Source organism: Gavia stellata, chromosome 2 (assembly GCF_030936135.1).
Source record: "Gavia stellata isolate bGavSte3 chromosome 2, bGavSte3.hap2, whole genome shotgun sequence".
In the NCBI taxonomy this organism is placed as follows: Eukaryota; Metazoa; Chordata; class Aves; order Gaviiformes; family Gaviidae; genus Gavia; species Gavia stellata.
The window spans coordinates 66544163-66563784 of record NC_082595.1 but is presented as its reverse complement, the minus strand read 5'-3'; the positions used below and the strand labels follow the sequence as shown (position 1 = coordinate 66563784).

Below are 19622 nucleotides of genomic sequence, written 5' to 3'. Positions count from 1 at the left end.
ACACAGAACTATAAATAGAAAATAAAACTACAAATCTAAAGCTGTGCAAATACAATTTCTAGAGTGGCAAAAAAAAGTAACTATCATCATAACAGAAAAATACATCAAACTTCAAATGTTTTTCCTTTTTAAAGGTCAGGAAAAGCAAAACCAAAAAAAATTGTTTAATTTTTCTGTCAGCTTTTTATTTCAGTTTACAATATTTAACGCTTAGTTAATTCTAATAAATAGGAATACTGCTAAAAAAACCTGAAGGCAACATTTTTCTATTGTTCACAATATATTTGTCTGTAAATAGGCCTCTCCAAAACCTAAATGTCCATCTAAATCCCTCTTAATACCAAATTCCACAGCTCAGGATTCATTAAAAAAGTAGGATCACTCTATACAGAACATGATATTCTTTAACCCGTCAATTGTTAGGACCACATGACCGCATGAATTTTGTCTCTGACCTTTAAGCAGAACTACTGAATAAAATATTCCATGAAAGAAATATAAAGAACTTCATTCAATTCTCGGAGAGATAATTAGCAAATATTTTTCAAAAGTTAAAAAATATAGTAATTATAGAACTAATAGGAAACTTCAATATAGGTTTGACATTTAATATAGCCTAATGTGTTTGAATACATATCCACATTTTATTTTTATAGTTTTTTAATGGCCTATCAAATATTAGATATGTTATTTGTAAAACAAAAATAAAATGAGGATTTGATCTGAAATAATTAAATGTCAAACAAATGATTACACATCAAATATTTGATTAATGTTCTCTAAAAATGAATTTCAAGTAATTTAAAAATATTTGACAGATAATTAAGAGGATTAGTAAAACTGCTTTCAAATTTTAAAGGCCAGCAAAGAATACAATACTTTTAACTATTCTATTTTTCAGTTCCTCCTGTGTGTTCAAGTAGCCTTCATTTACACTTGCTGTGTCTAGACTAGAACATGCATGATTTGGGCATTACTTATTCTTGTAAGTCATACGCTGGATTTCAGATGTTTCTAAACATCTTCATCCATTATAGTGAACACTGTATACAGAATACAAAATAAGGGTTGTATTACATTATCAAGATTATTCTCTGCCAGGTATTGCTAAATTTCATGTCAAATGAAATCACAAGACTGAATGGCCTGCAGTCTGATAATTTTGGGAACTGTGCCAATAAACATCCCTTTGTACAAGATAGCTCTTGTCAAACAAACATGATATTATCATTATGAAGCTTAAATTAATCACTCTGCATCACACAGTATTGATATAATACAGTTAGACTTCTGTCTGAAATTTCATTTATATGGTATGGCAGTGGGAATTTACTACTATATAAAATGAATTTCACTTATTAAGAAGATTAAAATTAGGCAATGATGATCAAAGAAATTAATTGTATATAGAAACTTTGACTTGACAGAATGTCTAATGAAGTTCTTCAGAGATCCAGTTTGACCCATGGATGTTTCAGATTTGCACTGGTGATAAAAAATTTAAAATGTGATCATGCTGATTAAAGGTACAGTTTGGAAATCAGAAGCACCGTGAAGAAACAGTAAATGATTGCAAGGACAGGTCAGTTCCGTAGTGCCATTTGGCTAACCTACAGTTTGAGCGTTGAGATATCTGGGAACAAAGAACCTAGGTCGTGTTTTGAAAATGGATTTTAAAAAGAACCCTGAAAAGGTCTTACAAGTCATGTGTTTTATCATGTTAATACTCTATTTATTGCATAAGATGTATCTGATTTATAGTATAAGGCATAAGAACTGCTGTGCCAAGTCAGACTGAAAGTCTGTCTAGAGCAGCAGTCTCTCTGAACAGCAAATGCTTAAAGAGTATGTATCAATGCTCTTCCCAGTATATTCTACTGGCCACCAGAAATTTGCTATTAAGAGACTTACTGAGTAGCTTGACTTACCTGTGTGCTAATTTTGGCTGGGATAGGGTTAATTTTCTTCACAGTAGCTAATATGGGGCTATGTTTTGGATTTGTGCTGGAAACAGTGTTGATAATACAGAAGTATTATATAATATATATAATAATTATATAATTATACAATACAGATAATACACAGAGTCAAGGACTTTTCTGCTTCTCACCCCACCCCACCAGTGAGTAGGCTGGGGGTGTACAAAAAGTTGGGAGGGGACACAGCTGGGACAGCTGAACCCAACTGACCAAAGGGACACTTCATACTATATGATCTCATGCTCAGTATATAAACTAGGGGAAAAGCTGGCCAGGAGACCGCTGCTTGGGGACAGGCTGGGCATCGGTTGGAGGGTGGTGAGCAATTGTTTTCATTTGCATCACTTGTCTTTCTTGGGTCTTATTTATATATTTTTTTTGTTATTTGCCTTTTCATTACAATTATTATTACAATTATTATTATTATTTCATTTATTAAACTGTTCTTATCTCAGCCCATAAGCTTTCTCACTTTTACTTTTCCTATTCTCTCCCCCGTCCCACAGGGAGTGAGTGAGTGGCTGTGTGGTGCTTAGTTGCCAGCTGGGGTTAAACCATGACACCCTAATAACAATTTGCTATTATTTAAATGATTAAGAACTTTCACAGTGAAAAAATTTAAATTAGTGAAGAGAACCAGCATGAGATCCTAGGTCTAGAGCAGTAGACAGGCCAATTCAGACATTAAGAATGATACACATCAAGGCTATATACATGTTAGAAGTCGTTGCTGGAGCTCAAACAGAAATTCAGGCTTTGCGCAGTTCTCCAAATCACATTATAAACTTTTCACAACAGCTGCTCCTTCTCGTCCACAAAACCTACAAATCCATTAGTGTGTCTCTGCAGTGTTTCTACAACTCTGACTCGTTCTGTTCAGAACCACACTTGGCTGCAATAACGATGTTTTTATTTCTGACAGTTTTAATGGTGGAAAACTGAACAGTTTTAATTCCTCGTGACAGCCACTTACGCCCATATATGTAGACTCTGTCTGTACACCTATGTGGTACTGAAGTTCTTACCTTAGCCAGTAAATCTCTCCAGTATTAAAATTACCAGTTGAGAAGAAAATTCCTACACTATCAGGTTACCTGAACGTAGATGTGTATTGCACATGTTTCAGATAGTGCTATTCCAGCCTTAGGTGTTTAATTACAGGATGGGTTTATTGGAGGGGGAACAGAAAGTTAAGGGAAAAAAAAATATTTTTATATCCAGCCTGACTTCACTGTGCCTTGTGTCTTTATCTGTTACACTTTGAAATCTGTAGAAATTTTAGTGCAGAAAGTTCCTGTGACAAAACCTGTGATTATAAAGCCCTTTGGTAAGATGCACGTACATTACTGCTGTTACTATAGTCACTTCTATTAGAAATATTTACTGCTAAGAAAGAAAAAGAAAATTTAGACTGAACAGTAATAGTTTTAATAACAAACACCCACATGCTCTAATCACTGAAATCTTTGGTGTACTCATAGGTGTTAATGTGTTAGCCTTAATTGCTCAGCAAAATGTTGCTAGCATATTACTCATTTGATGATATTGATGATTGTTTATGCAGAGTTGCTGCCTTGGCAGAGTATATATCTTATTTGATTAGTATCCTTATTGTAATAACTGTATATAAATAAAAATATACTTCAAAGATATATGCTGGGACTTAATGATTTCAATACATGATGTGCATTTTTATTTTAAACAGCAACAAGTTTCCTATGAACAGAGAACAATTAGATGTCCTTTATATCTTAAAACCTCCTTTTGTAGGTAACATTTATCAGGTAACAGACACAGAACCAATGAAATACCTAGTTTTTATGATGAGTAAAATTAAAATAATTGAACTTTGTTGAATGGATCCTGAAAGAGGACAAAAGGAAGTATGTAGGGAAAAGTTGTTGGTGATGTTTTGCCACAGTCTTTATTACGACTAGGCCTTCACTCTGTTTTTAATATTCCCATTACTAATTTATTTATGTATGTCAATGAAGAAGTCCTTAAGTACACTGGAGTATATAATTTGTATAATAATAAGAACAACAATAATAACAATAATATTTTTCCCCAGGATCTAGGTCATATTTACATGCATAAGAAGTAAAATAATGCGAATTTGCATTAATGTAAAATGTGGATATCACATGTACTGATCACTGGAAGAATTTAATGAATTATTCTGTCTCTTGATAGTCATTGTAAGACTCAGATCAGCAGCAAGAACATTATGTGAACTCTGCTGGAGAACACAATTCTCCCTCATTCATTGCTATGGTATTCACACCTCTTCCTTCTTATCAGTCCCTGGTTATAAATTAGTTCTGTTATTAAGAGACATACTTGTTGGTCTCGCTTTCGAAGACAACCATCACCAGCTTAGTTTGTAGCTGCATTTGGCCTCATCTTTTGCACTCTTCCTAGGTACTAATTCTTAAGAACTTTTCAACTATTGGGGAAGATTCCATAATTTCTCACATTACACTTCCATGCTTCAAGTTGCTTTATAAGATCTAAGAACACTTGGAAGTGTGTATACCATTCAAGTCATACTGAACTTGTTTCTACAGCTTTTCTTGAAAAAGGATGATGCTTACAGTTTCATGTTAAAAGAAAAGAGTAGTTTCCCCATATGAGAGTTCGAATTCCCTTGGGAATTTGCTTAGAATAAAAAGTACATTTCACATGAATGTATATAGTGGCAATATTTTATTTACATTTTGTATTAATAGCATTTAAAGCTAAGCTTACAACTTAAATATTAATTTTCATTACCTCTCTCTTTCCCAGTTTCTTTCCCACTTCCTGCATCATGATGCTAAGTCATCACTACTTTCAGTGAAGGTGAACTCCTCCCTATTTAAGCCATTTCTTCTGTGTGAAAGCAGAGAGATTTTTCAACTTCATGGAAGCTTCCCAGGGGGTTCTACCATGCAATTCTCTGAATAAGCCGAAGACTGCTCTCCTTAAGAATACAGTCCTAACTCTCACTGTTTACCATCACAGCCTTCCTCTGAACACTGAGCTTAATCACTGCACCCAAACTTGCCATCCAGTTTGCCAACCAAACAGTTGTCTCCAGTTCTTCCCTGCTTGAGCAGCTGCTCTTTTTTCTTTGCCTGCTGAGGCAAAGCAAGCATTAAGTACTGCAGCCTTTTCCTCATTCTTTGTTACTATGTTTCGCCCCGCATCCAATAAAGGATGGAGATTCTTCTTAGCCCTCCTTTTGTTGCTAATGTAGTTATAGAAACATTTTTATTGTCTTTTACATCTGTCGCCAGGTTAAGTTCTAGTTGGGCTTTGGGCCTTCTAATTTTCTGCCTGCAAAACCTCACGACATCCTTGTAGTCCTCCTGAGTTGCCTGCCCCTTCTTCCAAAGGTCATAAATTCTGCTTTTATTCCTGAGTTCTATCCAAAGCTCTCTGTTCAGCCAGGCCAGTCTTCCCCACCAGCTCATCTTTTGGCACATGGGAATGGCCTGCTCCTGTGCCTTTAAGATTTCCTTCTTGAAGAATGTCCGGCCTTCCTGGACTCTTTTGCCCTTCAGGACTGCCTCCCAAGGGACTCTGTCAACCAGTCTCCTAAACAGGCCAAAGCCTGCCCTCTGGAAGTCCAAGGTAGCAGTTCTGCTGACCCCCCTCCTTACTTCACCAAGAATCGAAAACTCTATCATTTCATGATTGCTACGCCCAAGAGGGCCTCCAGTTATCACATCACCCAGAAGTCTTTCTCTGCTCACAAACAGGTCCAGTGGGGCGCCTTCTCTAGTTGGCTCACTCACCAGCTGTGTCAGGAAGTTATCTTCCACACACTCCAGGAACCTCCTAGATGGTTGAAATCTCCCATGAAAACGAAGCCTGCCAGCAGGAGACTTCTGCCAGTAGCTCCTAGTAAGTCATATCCACTACCTCTCCTTGCGCAGGTGGTCCATAACAGACCTCAACCACAACCTCCTTGTCCATTCCTTCCTGCTCTCATCTTGAACCAGACAGCAGCTGCACATGTCCAGTTTCACTGTGGAGCTCTGCACAGCCGATGTTCTAACTGAGAGCACAACTCCCCCTCTTCCCTGCCTGTCCTTTCCAACATGGTACATCGCACTGCCTCAGAGATGTAATCTGCCTGCTATATCGATAAGTAGTAAGTATTAAATCACATCCAAACACATTCTTTTACACATTACTTTCTGAAGCAGTCAGAAATGCTACAAACACAGTTGATTCTTCCTTGTGATGCAGTGTAGACTAGTACACCTTTTAAAATGCCTTTTACAGTACAATGACTCCAGGATTTCCTGCTCAAGGCGAAGAGCAGCCAGGAAAGAGGCTAGCCAAAACCAGGATACCCTAGCAGGACAAATGCTGCCAACCACCTGTTCACTCCCTCATGGAAGAGGGTTACTGGGAACAGACAGCTGATTGAATGTGTTATTTTAGCAGGTAGCATATGATCTAAAGATGGTAAGACAACTACTTTAAGGAATAGACAATGAGTTTATTAAAAAAATACCCTGATTTGAAATGGGCTTTTCATAATTAAAATATAAATCAAAAGAGAATCTTTCCTCACTCATATCACAAATCTGACACTGACAACTTCAGAAGAAAAAGCAGTCAACACTGTTACATGCTTCATATTATTCTATGTTTGAAGACTTCTTGTCATAATGTCTGCTCATTACATTTAAAAAAAAATTGAAATAAAAGATTCAGGCATTTCCAATGGTGAATAATCATATCTTTCATACGACTACACTTCTTGTGGTGCCAGTTTTTAAATGTTTCAGGGAATACCCAGTGAAATTTTTTGAGCGTCAAAATAACTACTTAATTTAGTGGAATTTTGTTGGGAATCTTTCAATTATTTTAATTATTATTTATTAGTTTACCTTCCTATGAATCTGAGGTAGTATAATGAGAACTATCGTCTCTGGCTGTATCGCTGTATGTGAAATAGTTCTTCATGCTTCTTCAATTACATTTTATAACATGCAAGTCCCTAAACATTCTGCTATCGTAATAATGCAGAAAGTAGTCAAAAGGATAAAAGAGTCCTATGAAATATAAGAGAAGAATTAATTTGCTTTTAATTACAATGAAGGCCATTTTGCTTTATTACAAAAGTTAGAAAACTTCTGTAAGTAACTTCTAAAGCAAAGTCAGCTTTTCTACAGTCTTTCACACAGATCAACATTTGGAACTACATTTCTCAAACAATTCAAAATTTGATTTAGAACAGATGCTGGGATTCATAACAAATGTTTGTATGCTGGGGTGGGGATGTAGGGGACAGAAGAAAGCAGGGAAATTTGCTATTTTACTTAGTAATTAATCTTAGGAACTAGATTTCAGTGTGATGCATAAATACCCTTAGAAAAAGAAGTTATTTCAGATATGCAGCCAACCAACCTATAGGACATCTTATCTACCACTCTCCTAATTTGTACTATAAATGCTACCTTAAATCACTATCCAAGCATGGGTAGCAATAAACTGTATTCCAAATAGTTTTAGAACTTAGTTTTTTTCTGTGACATTCTTGTGGTTCTCATCAACATAAGAATATGCTTTCTAATTCATTTAATCCCAGAATGAAGAGAAGAACTAAACATACAGCAGTAGTTTTCACTGAAATACAGAGTGAGTTGGACAAATACTTCTCTGACATACCTCACATAATATGCACTGTTGAAATAAGCACATAATTTCTCCTAGCTTCTTTAGCAATAAGTTTGAGTGTCTAAATAAGCACTGGTACTTTCAAGAGCTTAAAGTATTTTTTTCTGTATTAGCATTAAAAAACTAATATTATTTTTAATAAACTAAGAGTTTCAGATTTTGTTCTAAGAAATCTAATGAGAAAAAGTTCAGTGTTAATTCCCAGTGTTACAGTAGAAACATGGGATCTCCAGGTTCAGGTTTGATGTTATTTTTATAATGCAGCAGATACTAACATCCACTAGAAAAAGAGGGGCTTTTTAATATGCTATTTTATGAAATATAAGGACATCAATTTATAACTTAGCATAGTTTTAAAAGTATTTATTATAGCTCTCAGAAGCATCTTGACAGAAAGAACATACTTGATCCTGATTTCAAAAAATCTTCTCTAAAATACAATTTTCTCTACATTTCAGAAATTTGAATTTACCAACTGTAACGTCTACGCTACATTCATAATTAATAAGTCTGAATGAATCCCTTCACGTTCTCTTCAGAGGTATAAAATACGGTAATGTATTTATTACATCTGATGACAGACACAGAATCTAAAACCCTCACAAAATTCCTAATTCACAGGGGCCCAAAATATTTAAGAGTTTATCAATACATGTGCCAGTGAGAGAAGGTATCTTATACATACATTAAATTTTCTACAATGAGTAAGTATCTCCTCTATGTTCTGCTACTTAGTTGGGGAGAGAGAAAGAACATTATTTTTCAAGGACTATTAACAAGACACTGTAACTCTAATCTTTAGACCTCAATTAATATCACCAAATGTAAATGACATATAACGCTGAATTAAGAATTGTTTTGGAAATACTCTCTTAGCAGAAATACTGGCATATTGCTTGAATAGATGAAAAGAAGTTGTTGCCGACCAATTTATTTCTGTATGTTATATATTAGAAAAAAATTTGGAATGTCAACTAACACAATTCATACAAAGACAGAACTGTGAGAATGCATAAAAATGTACACAGTTTCAGCTGGCAAGTACTTGGCCACTGCTTAAAATACTAGTAATTTATGATCCATAGACATATTTTTAAACAAGATCAGACTAAGGGGACTAAACCCTTGTGAGATTCAAATGGCTTTCCCACTTCTGACGCTCAGATAGATTACTTTTTGATTGCCCACCATTAGTTGATTCATGAGGAAAGTCAGATGGTTTTGGAAAGGTGGTAAATTTACAGGCTAGGTCAGATTAGTATTTTAAGACAGTTTTCGGTCTTATAGAGTGGACAGTAGCAGATGCTTAGGGAAAGAGTGCAAAAAGCAGGAGATATGTACTCTCCCAAATTGTGGCAATTGGTGGTTTAGGAATTTCCTGAGCTGCAGATTACATGAAGATTACTGTGATCAATGATCACCAAATCATCCTCCTTTAACTTGTCCAATTCTTTTTTATAAATACCCCCCCCTCCAATGCTATGTTGAACTTAAGAAATCAAACAATTTCAGATATATAAATGATCTTTAAGATAATAACTTTACTAAGTTAATGATAAATATAAATTAAAATCCTCAACTATCTCACATATCAGGCATTCACTTACATCCAGTGCAGCACTGCAAGGTTCCAATCATGTACCAAACAGCTCTGAGTCTGGGAAGTTAGTTTTGGAGCCTATCTACACCACTTAGTTCTTTAACTCTTCCCAAGAAATGTTAAAGATGATACAGAAAAAGCACATCATGGGACTCTTGGATTAAAAGGATTTCATACCTTTCTTTCAAAAGTGAACTCCACCTGATAAAGCATGCCCTGTTAGACTTTATCCATACTGACCTCTAAGTACAAGTTGTATAAACCACAATACATTATCAGCTTTTGTTTAAAAAACTAAAAGTAACAGCACTTTCTCTTCTTTCACCATTACTCCTTCCTTTCTTCTATTCAATTCAGCAATTCCACACTTACTTTCAGAGCAAAATATACCTTCCCAGAAGCTCAAAAATGCTTCATCTGTTCCCATCTTGGACTATCTCATAAAAACATCAATTCTAGGATTGTAAAGACTACCAATGCTAATTATTCACTTACCTGTTTTTCAGCTTGTCCATAATCCGATCCTTGGGGTGACAAAAAGTGACAAATATGACCATTGTTTTTTGCTTTTTCTCGAAGACCCATAGCAGTTCGCACTGTGGCATTTCTAGCATGAACAAACACCATCACCTTAAGATAAAAAGAAACAGGGCTGATGAGAAATAACGGAAGTCTTAATGAAATAATGAAAACACTTTAATTACAAAATATTCTCTATAGGAACAAAATAGTTAATATAGGACATACTGATGAAAACTAATGTTGCTTTAGGGAAATTAAAGAGTGATCCTGCCTATATTGTATTTAATATTTTCAAAGAGCTTTTGAGAAGGTTCTCTTTTTTAATTCTTTAGTCTTTAAAAGATTGAGAACAATTGTTGGCAATAAACAGTTCATTTTCACAAAGTAGGAAGATTACCATTGATGTAAAGATATGTGTTATTTGGCACATCCTAAATGATCTGGAAAGCAAATAGTGAGGTGACAAGTTTCATATATGAGACAGCTGATACAAAAACTGACTATAAAGAACCTCAGGAGGATATTGCAGTCCCAAACCACTGAACAATCAAAGAGAAGAATGAAATTAAGCACCAACAAATGCAGAACACATATGGGGATATGAATTTTAAACTAACAGATATGATTGCGGGTTTTAAATCACATACTATCACTCAGTAAGATACATTAGAAACACTGTGGACATTTCCCTGAAAATATCAACAAAGAGTTGAGTGGTAATCAAAAATTATTTGTACCCATGTCTGCAGTAGGCTTTGGAAATATAGTTGTGTATCATCCACTCAACCCCACTGTTACTTGATTATGCTTATTACCATCACATATGCTATCTGAAAGGAAAGATGATATCATCATCTCAATGATCATCAACATCAATGAGATGTTAATACTTATCCGTTTAGATATGTATATGAAGCAATTTAAACTGATATTAAGATTTTCAGCAAGACATGTTTAAGATGAGTCATGGCAGTAAGCCCCCTGGACTGGTGTAGAAAGGGAAAAGTGATTAAATACCACTTGATTCCAGTGTAGTAACAGTTCTGAATGTCTGTTAAACACATACTGCTGGAAAAGGTACACTATGGAAAACACTCTATATTGTCCCCCTAAGCATTTTGTATTGTCCAGGATTTGCTTAAATTGACCCCACATACTTGCTCAGACAACTCTTCAGTTTGATCAAGTATGACAATTTCTGTGTTATTAAAACTCACATATGGAAAAGTTTGAGTGCCTGGCTCTTGAGTAAATGGCAAACACTGTTTTGCAAGTCCATCTAATTTTAATTAAAAATGTAACCATGGAGTTATACTCCTGCTTTAAGGTAGTTTCAGTTGAATTTTAAGACTGGTATGTCAAATTTCAGAGAATTGCGTGTTTAATGTTGGCCTTATCATCCTTGTATCAACTTGCAGTGTAAATTGAATTACTTTAAATGAAACATTGTTAACAAAGTAGCAGTATTTAGGGTATAATTAGACAAATTATTGCCTCTGTTCTCAATTTGGAAATTAATAATTTAATTGTCAATGTATAATGCAAATATAATTTTATATAAAAGTAGACATAGTCGTAAATTTATATAAATTATAAATTTACAATTAAAACCAAGCAAATTAATTCAGGTGACAATACTGAGGAGAGAAAAAGAGAAACAATGTGTGCATAACTGTTTGCTTACTGGGAGCAATTACTCGTTACCTGTTTTAGCTTATTTGATACATCTTTCCATCATCAATTTAGTAACACTGTGACTCCTACAATTATTAGCTGTCAAGCTTTCATCTGAGTAGAAATATTCTCAAATACTTGTCACAGCAACATACCAAATTTTCTCTAACTTAAAAACAATATACTGGCAAAATATTTTTAAAATGTTTTCAAAAACTAAGAGGTCCACAACACAACAAAGTACAGTGTATGTCCCTTCTGTCTTCATTAATTGTTTAAGGATTACCTGTCTATTTACCTTTTTGTAATTTTTTTTCTATAGAAGGCCTGAATAAAAATACATAACTACTGAAAACAGCAGTTTCCCTTGACTGAAAAAATCTTCACTTTTAAAATCAACTTGATTTTATAGTTTACTGGCTTGTTTCCTTTTTAAATGGAGTCATATTAAAATTTGATTCTTTGCTGAATAGATTAAAAATTCATCTTGGGAAAATAGCTAAATTCCGAAAGTTAAAAAACTGAGGAAATACAGTATCGGGCATTAAGGTGAAATAGGAATGGTCTATTTTATCCAGGTAGTTTTGAAACTCCTGATTTAGGAAGTGTAAAACCATTTTACATGTTGATTCCTTAAAAAAAAAAAAAGAAAAAAGGAAAAAAAAGAGTCACATATGCACTAAGGGGTTTTATGATTTAACCACATAATAGGTTTGTTGATTGGTTTTACACTGTATTTTAATCTTTTAGATTCTATTTGATTTCAGTCTTACATTAGTTTTGAAATGGCCACCTACATCTGAAATCTAAAGTAGCAACTTTGAGAACGGTGTTTACACAGCACTAATAGTAATTAAGTTAAAACATATTAGACTAATATATTTTTGCATGCTTTGACATAATATTGATAAATATCTTACTAGTTCTCCTGACCTTTTTAAAATTCCTAATCAAAGATCAAATGAAGTGTGGTCTTGTGCTGGTTTTGGCTGGGGTAGAGTTAATTTTCTTCGTAGTAGCTAGTATAAGGCTATGTTTTGGATTTGTGATGAAAACAGTGTTGATAAGACAGGGCTGTTTTTGTTACTACTGAGCAATGCTTACACACAGTCAAGGCCTTCTCTGCTTCTCACACCACCCCACCGGCGAGTAGACTGGGGGTGCACAAGAAGTTGGGAGGGGACACAGCCAGGACAGCTGACCCCAACTGACCAAAGGGATATTCCAGACCATATGGCATCATGCTCAGCATATAAAGCTGGGGGAAGAAGAAGGAAGGGGGTGGGGGGCATTCAGAGTGATGGCGTTTGTCTTCCCAAGTAACCGTTACGCGTGATGGAGCCCTGCTTTCCTGGAGATGGCTGAACACCTGACTGCCCATGGTAAGTGGTGAATGAATTCCTTGTTTTGCTTTGCTTGCCTGCACGGCTTTTGCTTTACCTATTAAACTGTCTTTATCTCAACCCACGAGTTTTCTCACTTTAACCCTTCCAATTCTCTCCCCCATCCCACCTGTGGCTGGGGGAGTGAGCAAGCCACTGTGTGGTGCTTAGTTGCCGGCTGGTGTTAAACCACGACAGGTCTGCCTGAATTTTTTGGAGTGGGTGGGAGTTATATGGCTAGAAGGACAAATCTAAAAGAACAGCTGGAAAGCAGGAATGCTTTTAAGGTTTGAAAGGAACTAATAAAACCAGTTAAATAAATAGCAAGCAAATCTGCACACAACTGTATATCTACATCTAATAAACCTCTTAATTAACCAGGGTATAATTCTTTATGGCTTGTTTAAACAGGATATAGAGAAAGAGTCATATTAGGACGTAACTTCAAACTAAACAAGCTACAGTAAAAAAAAAAAAAATTAGGTGTAACACTTTGGTGGCCTACACCTATTTAAAAAACCAAAGGGGTAAAAAAGCTGTACTGGGAAACGAGAAAAGGTAAAACCGTAAGTCACTACAGTTACACAATGTAGAGCACAGACTACTAGTCACAGAAAAGGTGATAGTAGAAAATAGGCCTTTAATTGAAAAATCTTCCTTTCAATTATTATATAAATGAACAGCAACTGCAATGCTTGTATAGAGCCCATTCCTGAAACTGTAAGTGTGAGTCCTAGTTCCAGTCATAGGCAGAGCCTTTAGGAACTGACACTCTGAAGTTAACTGTCACTATGATGTCCTGGTCCTGCTAAGACAAGGATAAGCAACACCAGAAAAATTAGGAAATATTATTTTGAAGACTTAGAAGAAAATTTGTTGTTATTTTTCAGGTTTCTTCCCTGCCCTTAATTCTATGTCACCTTGAAAGCAGATGAAACTGTGCTAAAAGTAGTACACTGGGGGATGAAGCTGTAACATTCAGATCTGATTTTTACTAGTCATGCAGAAATATTAGAAACTCAACTTAATATGAAGCTCTGTCGGAAAACAAAATCTAATAGCTGACCCTTTGCTATAGAATATTATGCAAACATATAAATGTAAGCATATTGTATAACTGTATCTTGGCCACTAAACATTTCTAAAATGACTACATAGTCATACTTTTGCAATACGTTCCTTTCAATTAACATACTTTAAAACACATCGCTCAATAATCAGTTTGTCTCAGTAGCAAAGAATCTGAATCCTTTTTTGAAGTCTGGCGCCCTGGTTTTATTTGAAATGGTGACAAACTTGAGGATTAATCTAACAAATGACAAAAAATATTCAGTAGCACTATGGAAGATTTACCAATGTAACAGTTGTACAGAATTGGGCACACCTGTAGTCATCTACTTGAGATGCTAGATAAGATACATGTGAGCTCAAGAAATGCAGATATTGAAAGCAAAGCTATGAGGGGTACTAGAAAAGACCAAAATGCCCTAAGAAATCAGACCACACAATAAATTCAATTGAAATTTCCTAAAAACATGGAATTCTTGGCAGAAATAAAATTATACAGTCCAGGGTACTGGGCAGGGAATTGAAGAAGAGAAGGAAAAACATTTTTTTCATGCTACTGAGAATGTCAACAGTGCTGGAAAGAGGGTTGGAGCTTTTTACTGAAAAACAACTAAAATGTTCCTTTCTCATCACTGCCTACCATAGTATATGTTCAGAAACAATCCTGGGAGCTTTAGGAACTTTGATACTAGGAGGCACCCAGTTTAGATGCTTCAAGAACTGGAAGCCAGATGGATTAGGATCACATTGCACTTTGTGCTCCAAGGTCCCTTTATCTTTTATTTTAACCATTATACTCAATAAATTTCAATAAATTATTAATATGGAAAACTTCTTTCTGATATTCAATACTATATATAAAAATAAACTGTAGCCATAAAGAGCATCAACATTCTTTTTTACTCCATTTATCCAGTGAACTGAGGGGTTAATATTTAAAGAGCATATGTTTTTGTTTTCAGTTAGCAGAGGTTTGGTATAGACTTAATAAAGCTTCAAGTTTTACTTGAAGTAAACTTAATATCTAAAGCTTCTGCCTACATGCAGCTGAAACTAAACAGGACAAGTGCAATTCCATGCTGGGTTTTCCACAAGAACTGAAAAACAAGCAGCCTGTTTCTCTGTCAGGGGACTGGAAGATGTTTCAAGTGCATCATTAGGAATAGCAGTTAGGCAGGAGAAATCCAGAAAAAACCCTGGAATTGCCAGCCAAAACCTGAAGGACCTGGCTGGGCTACCATGTAAAATATGTAGAAAATGGGATGGTGCTAAACTGGGAAGCCAGTCTTTAAGAAACACAGTCTGTGTTTAATCTTTCTTCTAACATCGAAACATTACCCAACACATTTTTTATGTGAAACAGACAATGCTCAGTTAATGAATCAAGATCTAGTTTTTACCTTGTTTTATCTAGCGTACTCTGATCAAACCCTGCTCTCAAGAATTAACAATTCCATAATGGGATTTGCTGTGAGGTTAATCATTACAATAAGTCAGGATTACATAACATCAAGAAAAAAATATATACAACATTGTTTCCTCACATTCCTATTTTGCAAGTGAAACTAAGGTTAAATGTTTCACTATCTGAGTGTGAAATTTAAGATGTGAGATCATACTGCTTACTATATATGACTTGATAAACTCCAAGCAGAGCTCCTATTAACTCCATTGAAGCCATGAGCACCCAATACTCTTAATCATCAGATCAACACTTCCTGTCATAAGTCTCAAAATTTAGAAGCCCTGATTAGTATGTACTTCTAAAGATTTTTATTTCAGCAGCTTCAGCTTCTGTAACCTCAGACATAAACTGTCAGAGGCAGAGACAAGATCTAAATTTTCAGTGAAGTGTTTCTTTGTCCTACATAACAGACCATCTCTTCTTTTTCTATATTCTTTATTGTATCCATCACACGGTTTTAATCTTCTGGAATGAAGATGTGTCCTGACACAGAACTACTTCTTTAACATATTAAATTTTTGCACTAAATGAACTAAAAGAAATAAAGGTCTAACGCATAAAACCCCTCAGAATATTCACTGGTCAAAGAACACATTTGATTCTCTCTTAAAACCTTTTATACGGCTTCTTCTTCTTCCAGAATCACTGTATGACAATGTCTGACATCATGGCAATCATTCATTCAGAAAGACGTAAGACCTTATTATGCAAACAATAACTAAGAAATAAGCATTGTATAACTGTCCTCTACCCAGAAGCCTGTCTACAGTTCTTATAGAAAGATACCTAATTTTCAGATGTGTAGCACATTTTCTTTATGGAATTTACCTCCCACTGTTTTTAAACTAATAATGCACACTTGAATTCCTTGACTTTTATGTATTTCATGATCACATATCAACATCTCACCAAATTCTAAAATTTAAAAAGATTGCACAAATTGCTGACAATAAAAAAAACTTCTCAGTGAGAGGTAGACAGACATCAGTCTGATTTAAAAAATAGACCACTTCATTAGCTGATTAGAGGTTCCCAATCTTAAGGTTAATGTTTACTTGTAATCTCTGTACATCACCAAAAGTTTGTAAAGAACCAGCCCTAGCTAAAAATTGACATGTAACACCTTGTTGAATGTTTTTCTCCCAATTAAGTTGGTAAGCATTTACCAAATATATTGTGAGACAGCAATATAGTCTTCAGAGGGTTAATTTAGCCTGTCCTACCTGTGTCAGAGAATATTATATTTCAGTGGCAAAACCTCTGTGCATTAAATTATGCAAATACATTAGAAAAAGTAATTTAGAATAGAGAGAAGTGGTTCCACAGCTACAAGCTGTGTAATTAGATCTGTACTCTGCAGTTCAAAGCTAGCTCTGGTGTATATAGCCCTAGTGCTGAAAGCGTCTGCTGCTGCTCTCCTGAAACCAAAGCTTTTAAATGACAAAAAATAGACAAGAAAGGAGAAAGCAAGTGTCTCTAGGTTACCTCCCCAGAATTTTCTTAAAGTATGAAAGAAATCAAACATTTTCACCACAGACTTTGTTTAAAAATCACAACAGGAAGTGCTTGCATTCCCCAAGTGTTGCATATTCCAGGTTGTAATCTTTCTCAAATGTGTTAGTGCATCACCAAAGCACTGAAAAGCGTGATATTATTCAAAATACCTATGAGAACTAGTACTTTTCTGTTATCAGAGACACGCAACTAGATGCTAGTAGGACTTCTATTTTCACTTAGAGGAGAAAGAAAAAACACACCACTTGTAACAAAAGTGTCTAAAATAATTCATGAAAATTTATAATCAGGTACTTGAAATCCCTTGAAACCCTTTTCTTCTGCCTTGGACAACAAAGATGCTTGCACTAACTTTTGCTACTGGAAAATGTGTCTTTTAAACTAACATTCTCTATGATAACTCCAAAATAGTGCATTCATCTTTTTGGGGAAGCACACTGACTCTTTTACTTATCTTTCCACCTAATTATTAGAGTGCTGGTCACTTGAATGCTTGAGTTCAGCATCTCTGTTTTACTTAACACCTCTCCTCGAGGACAGGTTTTGCCACACCCTTTGCATCACATCTTTCAAAGAAATTAAGGTGAAAGAATGAATTTATTTAATGCAATGTCAATATAATTTATGTAGTTTAGAGACAAGTATATATACTTTATTTTAGCTTCAAGACATTGTTTGGATTCACCCAACTAAATCCTTATAACATGTTCTTTTATGTGGTATCCAGTTCTTGACCTGGGTATTACTTCTACTGAAAATGAACACTCAGGGATATGGATCAACAGATCAATCTATCCAACCATTTTCTCCCTTAAGGTCAACATGAAACCTCCTCCAAGTATTTTACAAAACTCAGTCCTAATGAGGTTTCAATACTTTTCCCCAGGAAGCGCTGACTGCACCTATTTATGTTAAAAATATCATCCTTTGCACCTCATTAAATAGAACCATCTCCTAGACTAAGTACAACTCACTAATGTCTGGCCTCATTCTAAGGAATAATAAAATTGTTTCTCTCTTGTGTTCTGATTTCTCCCCAATGGCCAAGATACATTTCAAAATTCCAGTGCCAAACATTTACAGAATGAATAGTATATTCCATGCAAAATACAAATGAGAACATCACACACAGCTTGCTAATAGCTCTTGTTCAAAAATACTCACTGCAAAATCAGAATGTCTTGATTACCAGATCTAAATGACAGCATGATAGTGTATAAATATGATTTCCCCTTCCTCTCACTAATATCACAGTAACCTTTGACGATCACTATCCAGAATTAGTAACTAAAAGAACAGCAATAAAGTATATGAAATAAGGATTTTTATAAGGTGATCTATACTAAAGCTTAAAAATTTTAATGTAGAAATCTTGCTTTTATTTTAGCAGATTTTTGTATTTTCCATATTAAAGTCTTTTCAAATATTGAACAACACCATGGGAAAGGAAAAAGATGAACAGGCTGTGTCACTCACCAAGGCAACAAGAGAATTTGAATTTATTTGCTAATTATTTTAATTCATTTTAGTACATCTTGTATTTAAAAGAAATATTTATATAATCTGCATATAATCTTTTACACTACAGAAAACTGAAGGAATACTAAGCTGCCTACAAACTAGTTCTAATGAGACATTTTATATATCCTTCCACTTGTATAGAAAATTCTTCATAAGTTAAAAGCAGACTGCATTTACTCATCATATAAAATTAAATAATGTGCATTACAATACAGGAATTTTCATTCAAGCTTGAGGGATCAAAAATGCCAAAAAAATTCAGCAAGAGTCACCATTAAAACATCTGTACATTGAAGAGAAACATTCAGCAAACTCTGCTGAAGAACAAAGCTACACAATACCATACAATATTTTAACAGAAAATATTAACTAATAACAACAAAAAAACTATAATGCCACAACAGCTGATCAGTACTGTAACACGATATATTTTGAACTCTTGATAGATGACCGTTAATTGCTGTCTCTGCTAAGTTTTGATTTAATTAGTACATTAGTACTCAAATAAATAACTTCTGACCATCCTTGTTTAAACAAAACCCAGAGTTTTTGAAAAAACTCTACAGAATCTAATTAAAAAAAAATCTATTTAACATAGCTATTTATCTAATTATATTTCTATTTAGATATACCAGCTTTTAAGGGTAATAACTCCTATTTTTTTACAGATATTTTTACTATTGTAACGTGCACTTGCTCATTTATTTATCTGTAATACTACTTTTTAAAGACATCTGTCCTACAATTTTGATTTTTGTATGTCTTTTAATGTGGAAATGTATTTTTTACTTAAGGTGTGCCCACCCTAATGAATATTATATCATATAGTCCCACCTTATTTTTATTATTGCTCATGAAATTCTATGTAAAAAGCTATGGTAAGGACATTATATTGGAACTACTGTCTTAATTTTCGTCCTATCTGCCCTTCCTTCATTTAGCCTTTTGAGTTCTAAAACCTATCCATAAAAAAGGCTCTACTATCATACACATCATGAAATACTACCATCTTTCTCATTCTTCATTTTCATTTCTCTTAGTTTCCTTCTTGATGCACCTCCTGCTCTGTCTTCTCTGACCTGTTACAACCTTTGTTGTTCTAACTCTATTCTAATATCAGTATAAACTTAGTTGCTCCTGGTTTTATTCCTTTCTCCTTGTCCTTCCTCTATCTTTGTTGTATTGTCTCTAGCAAAAGATCTTTCCACTTAACCACAGAC

The 19622-nt window shown here is 34.7% G+C and overlaps 1 protein-coding gene across 1 annotated transcript in view; it reads right to left on the bottom strand.

The window, feature by feature from the left end:
* Positions 1-19622, bottom strand: part of ASCC3 (activating signal cointegrator 1 complex subunit 3) — a 270969-nt gene that overhangs the window by 126520 nt on the left and 124827 nt on the right. Inside the window, exon 13 of the mRNA XM_059828883.1 lies at positions 9751-9885. Within this exon, the coding sequence (XP_059684866.1) occupies positions 9751-9885 (135 nt within the window). The remainder of the gene's footprint in view (positions 1-9750; positions 9886-19622) is intronic.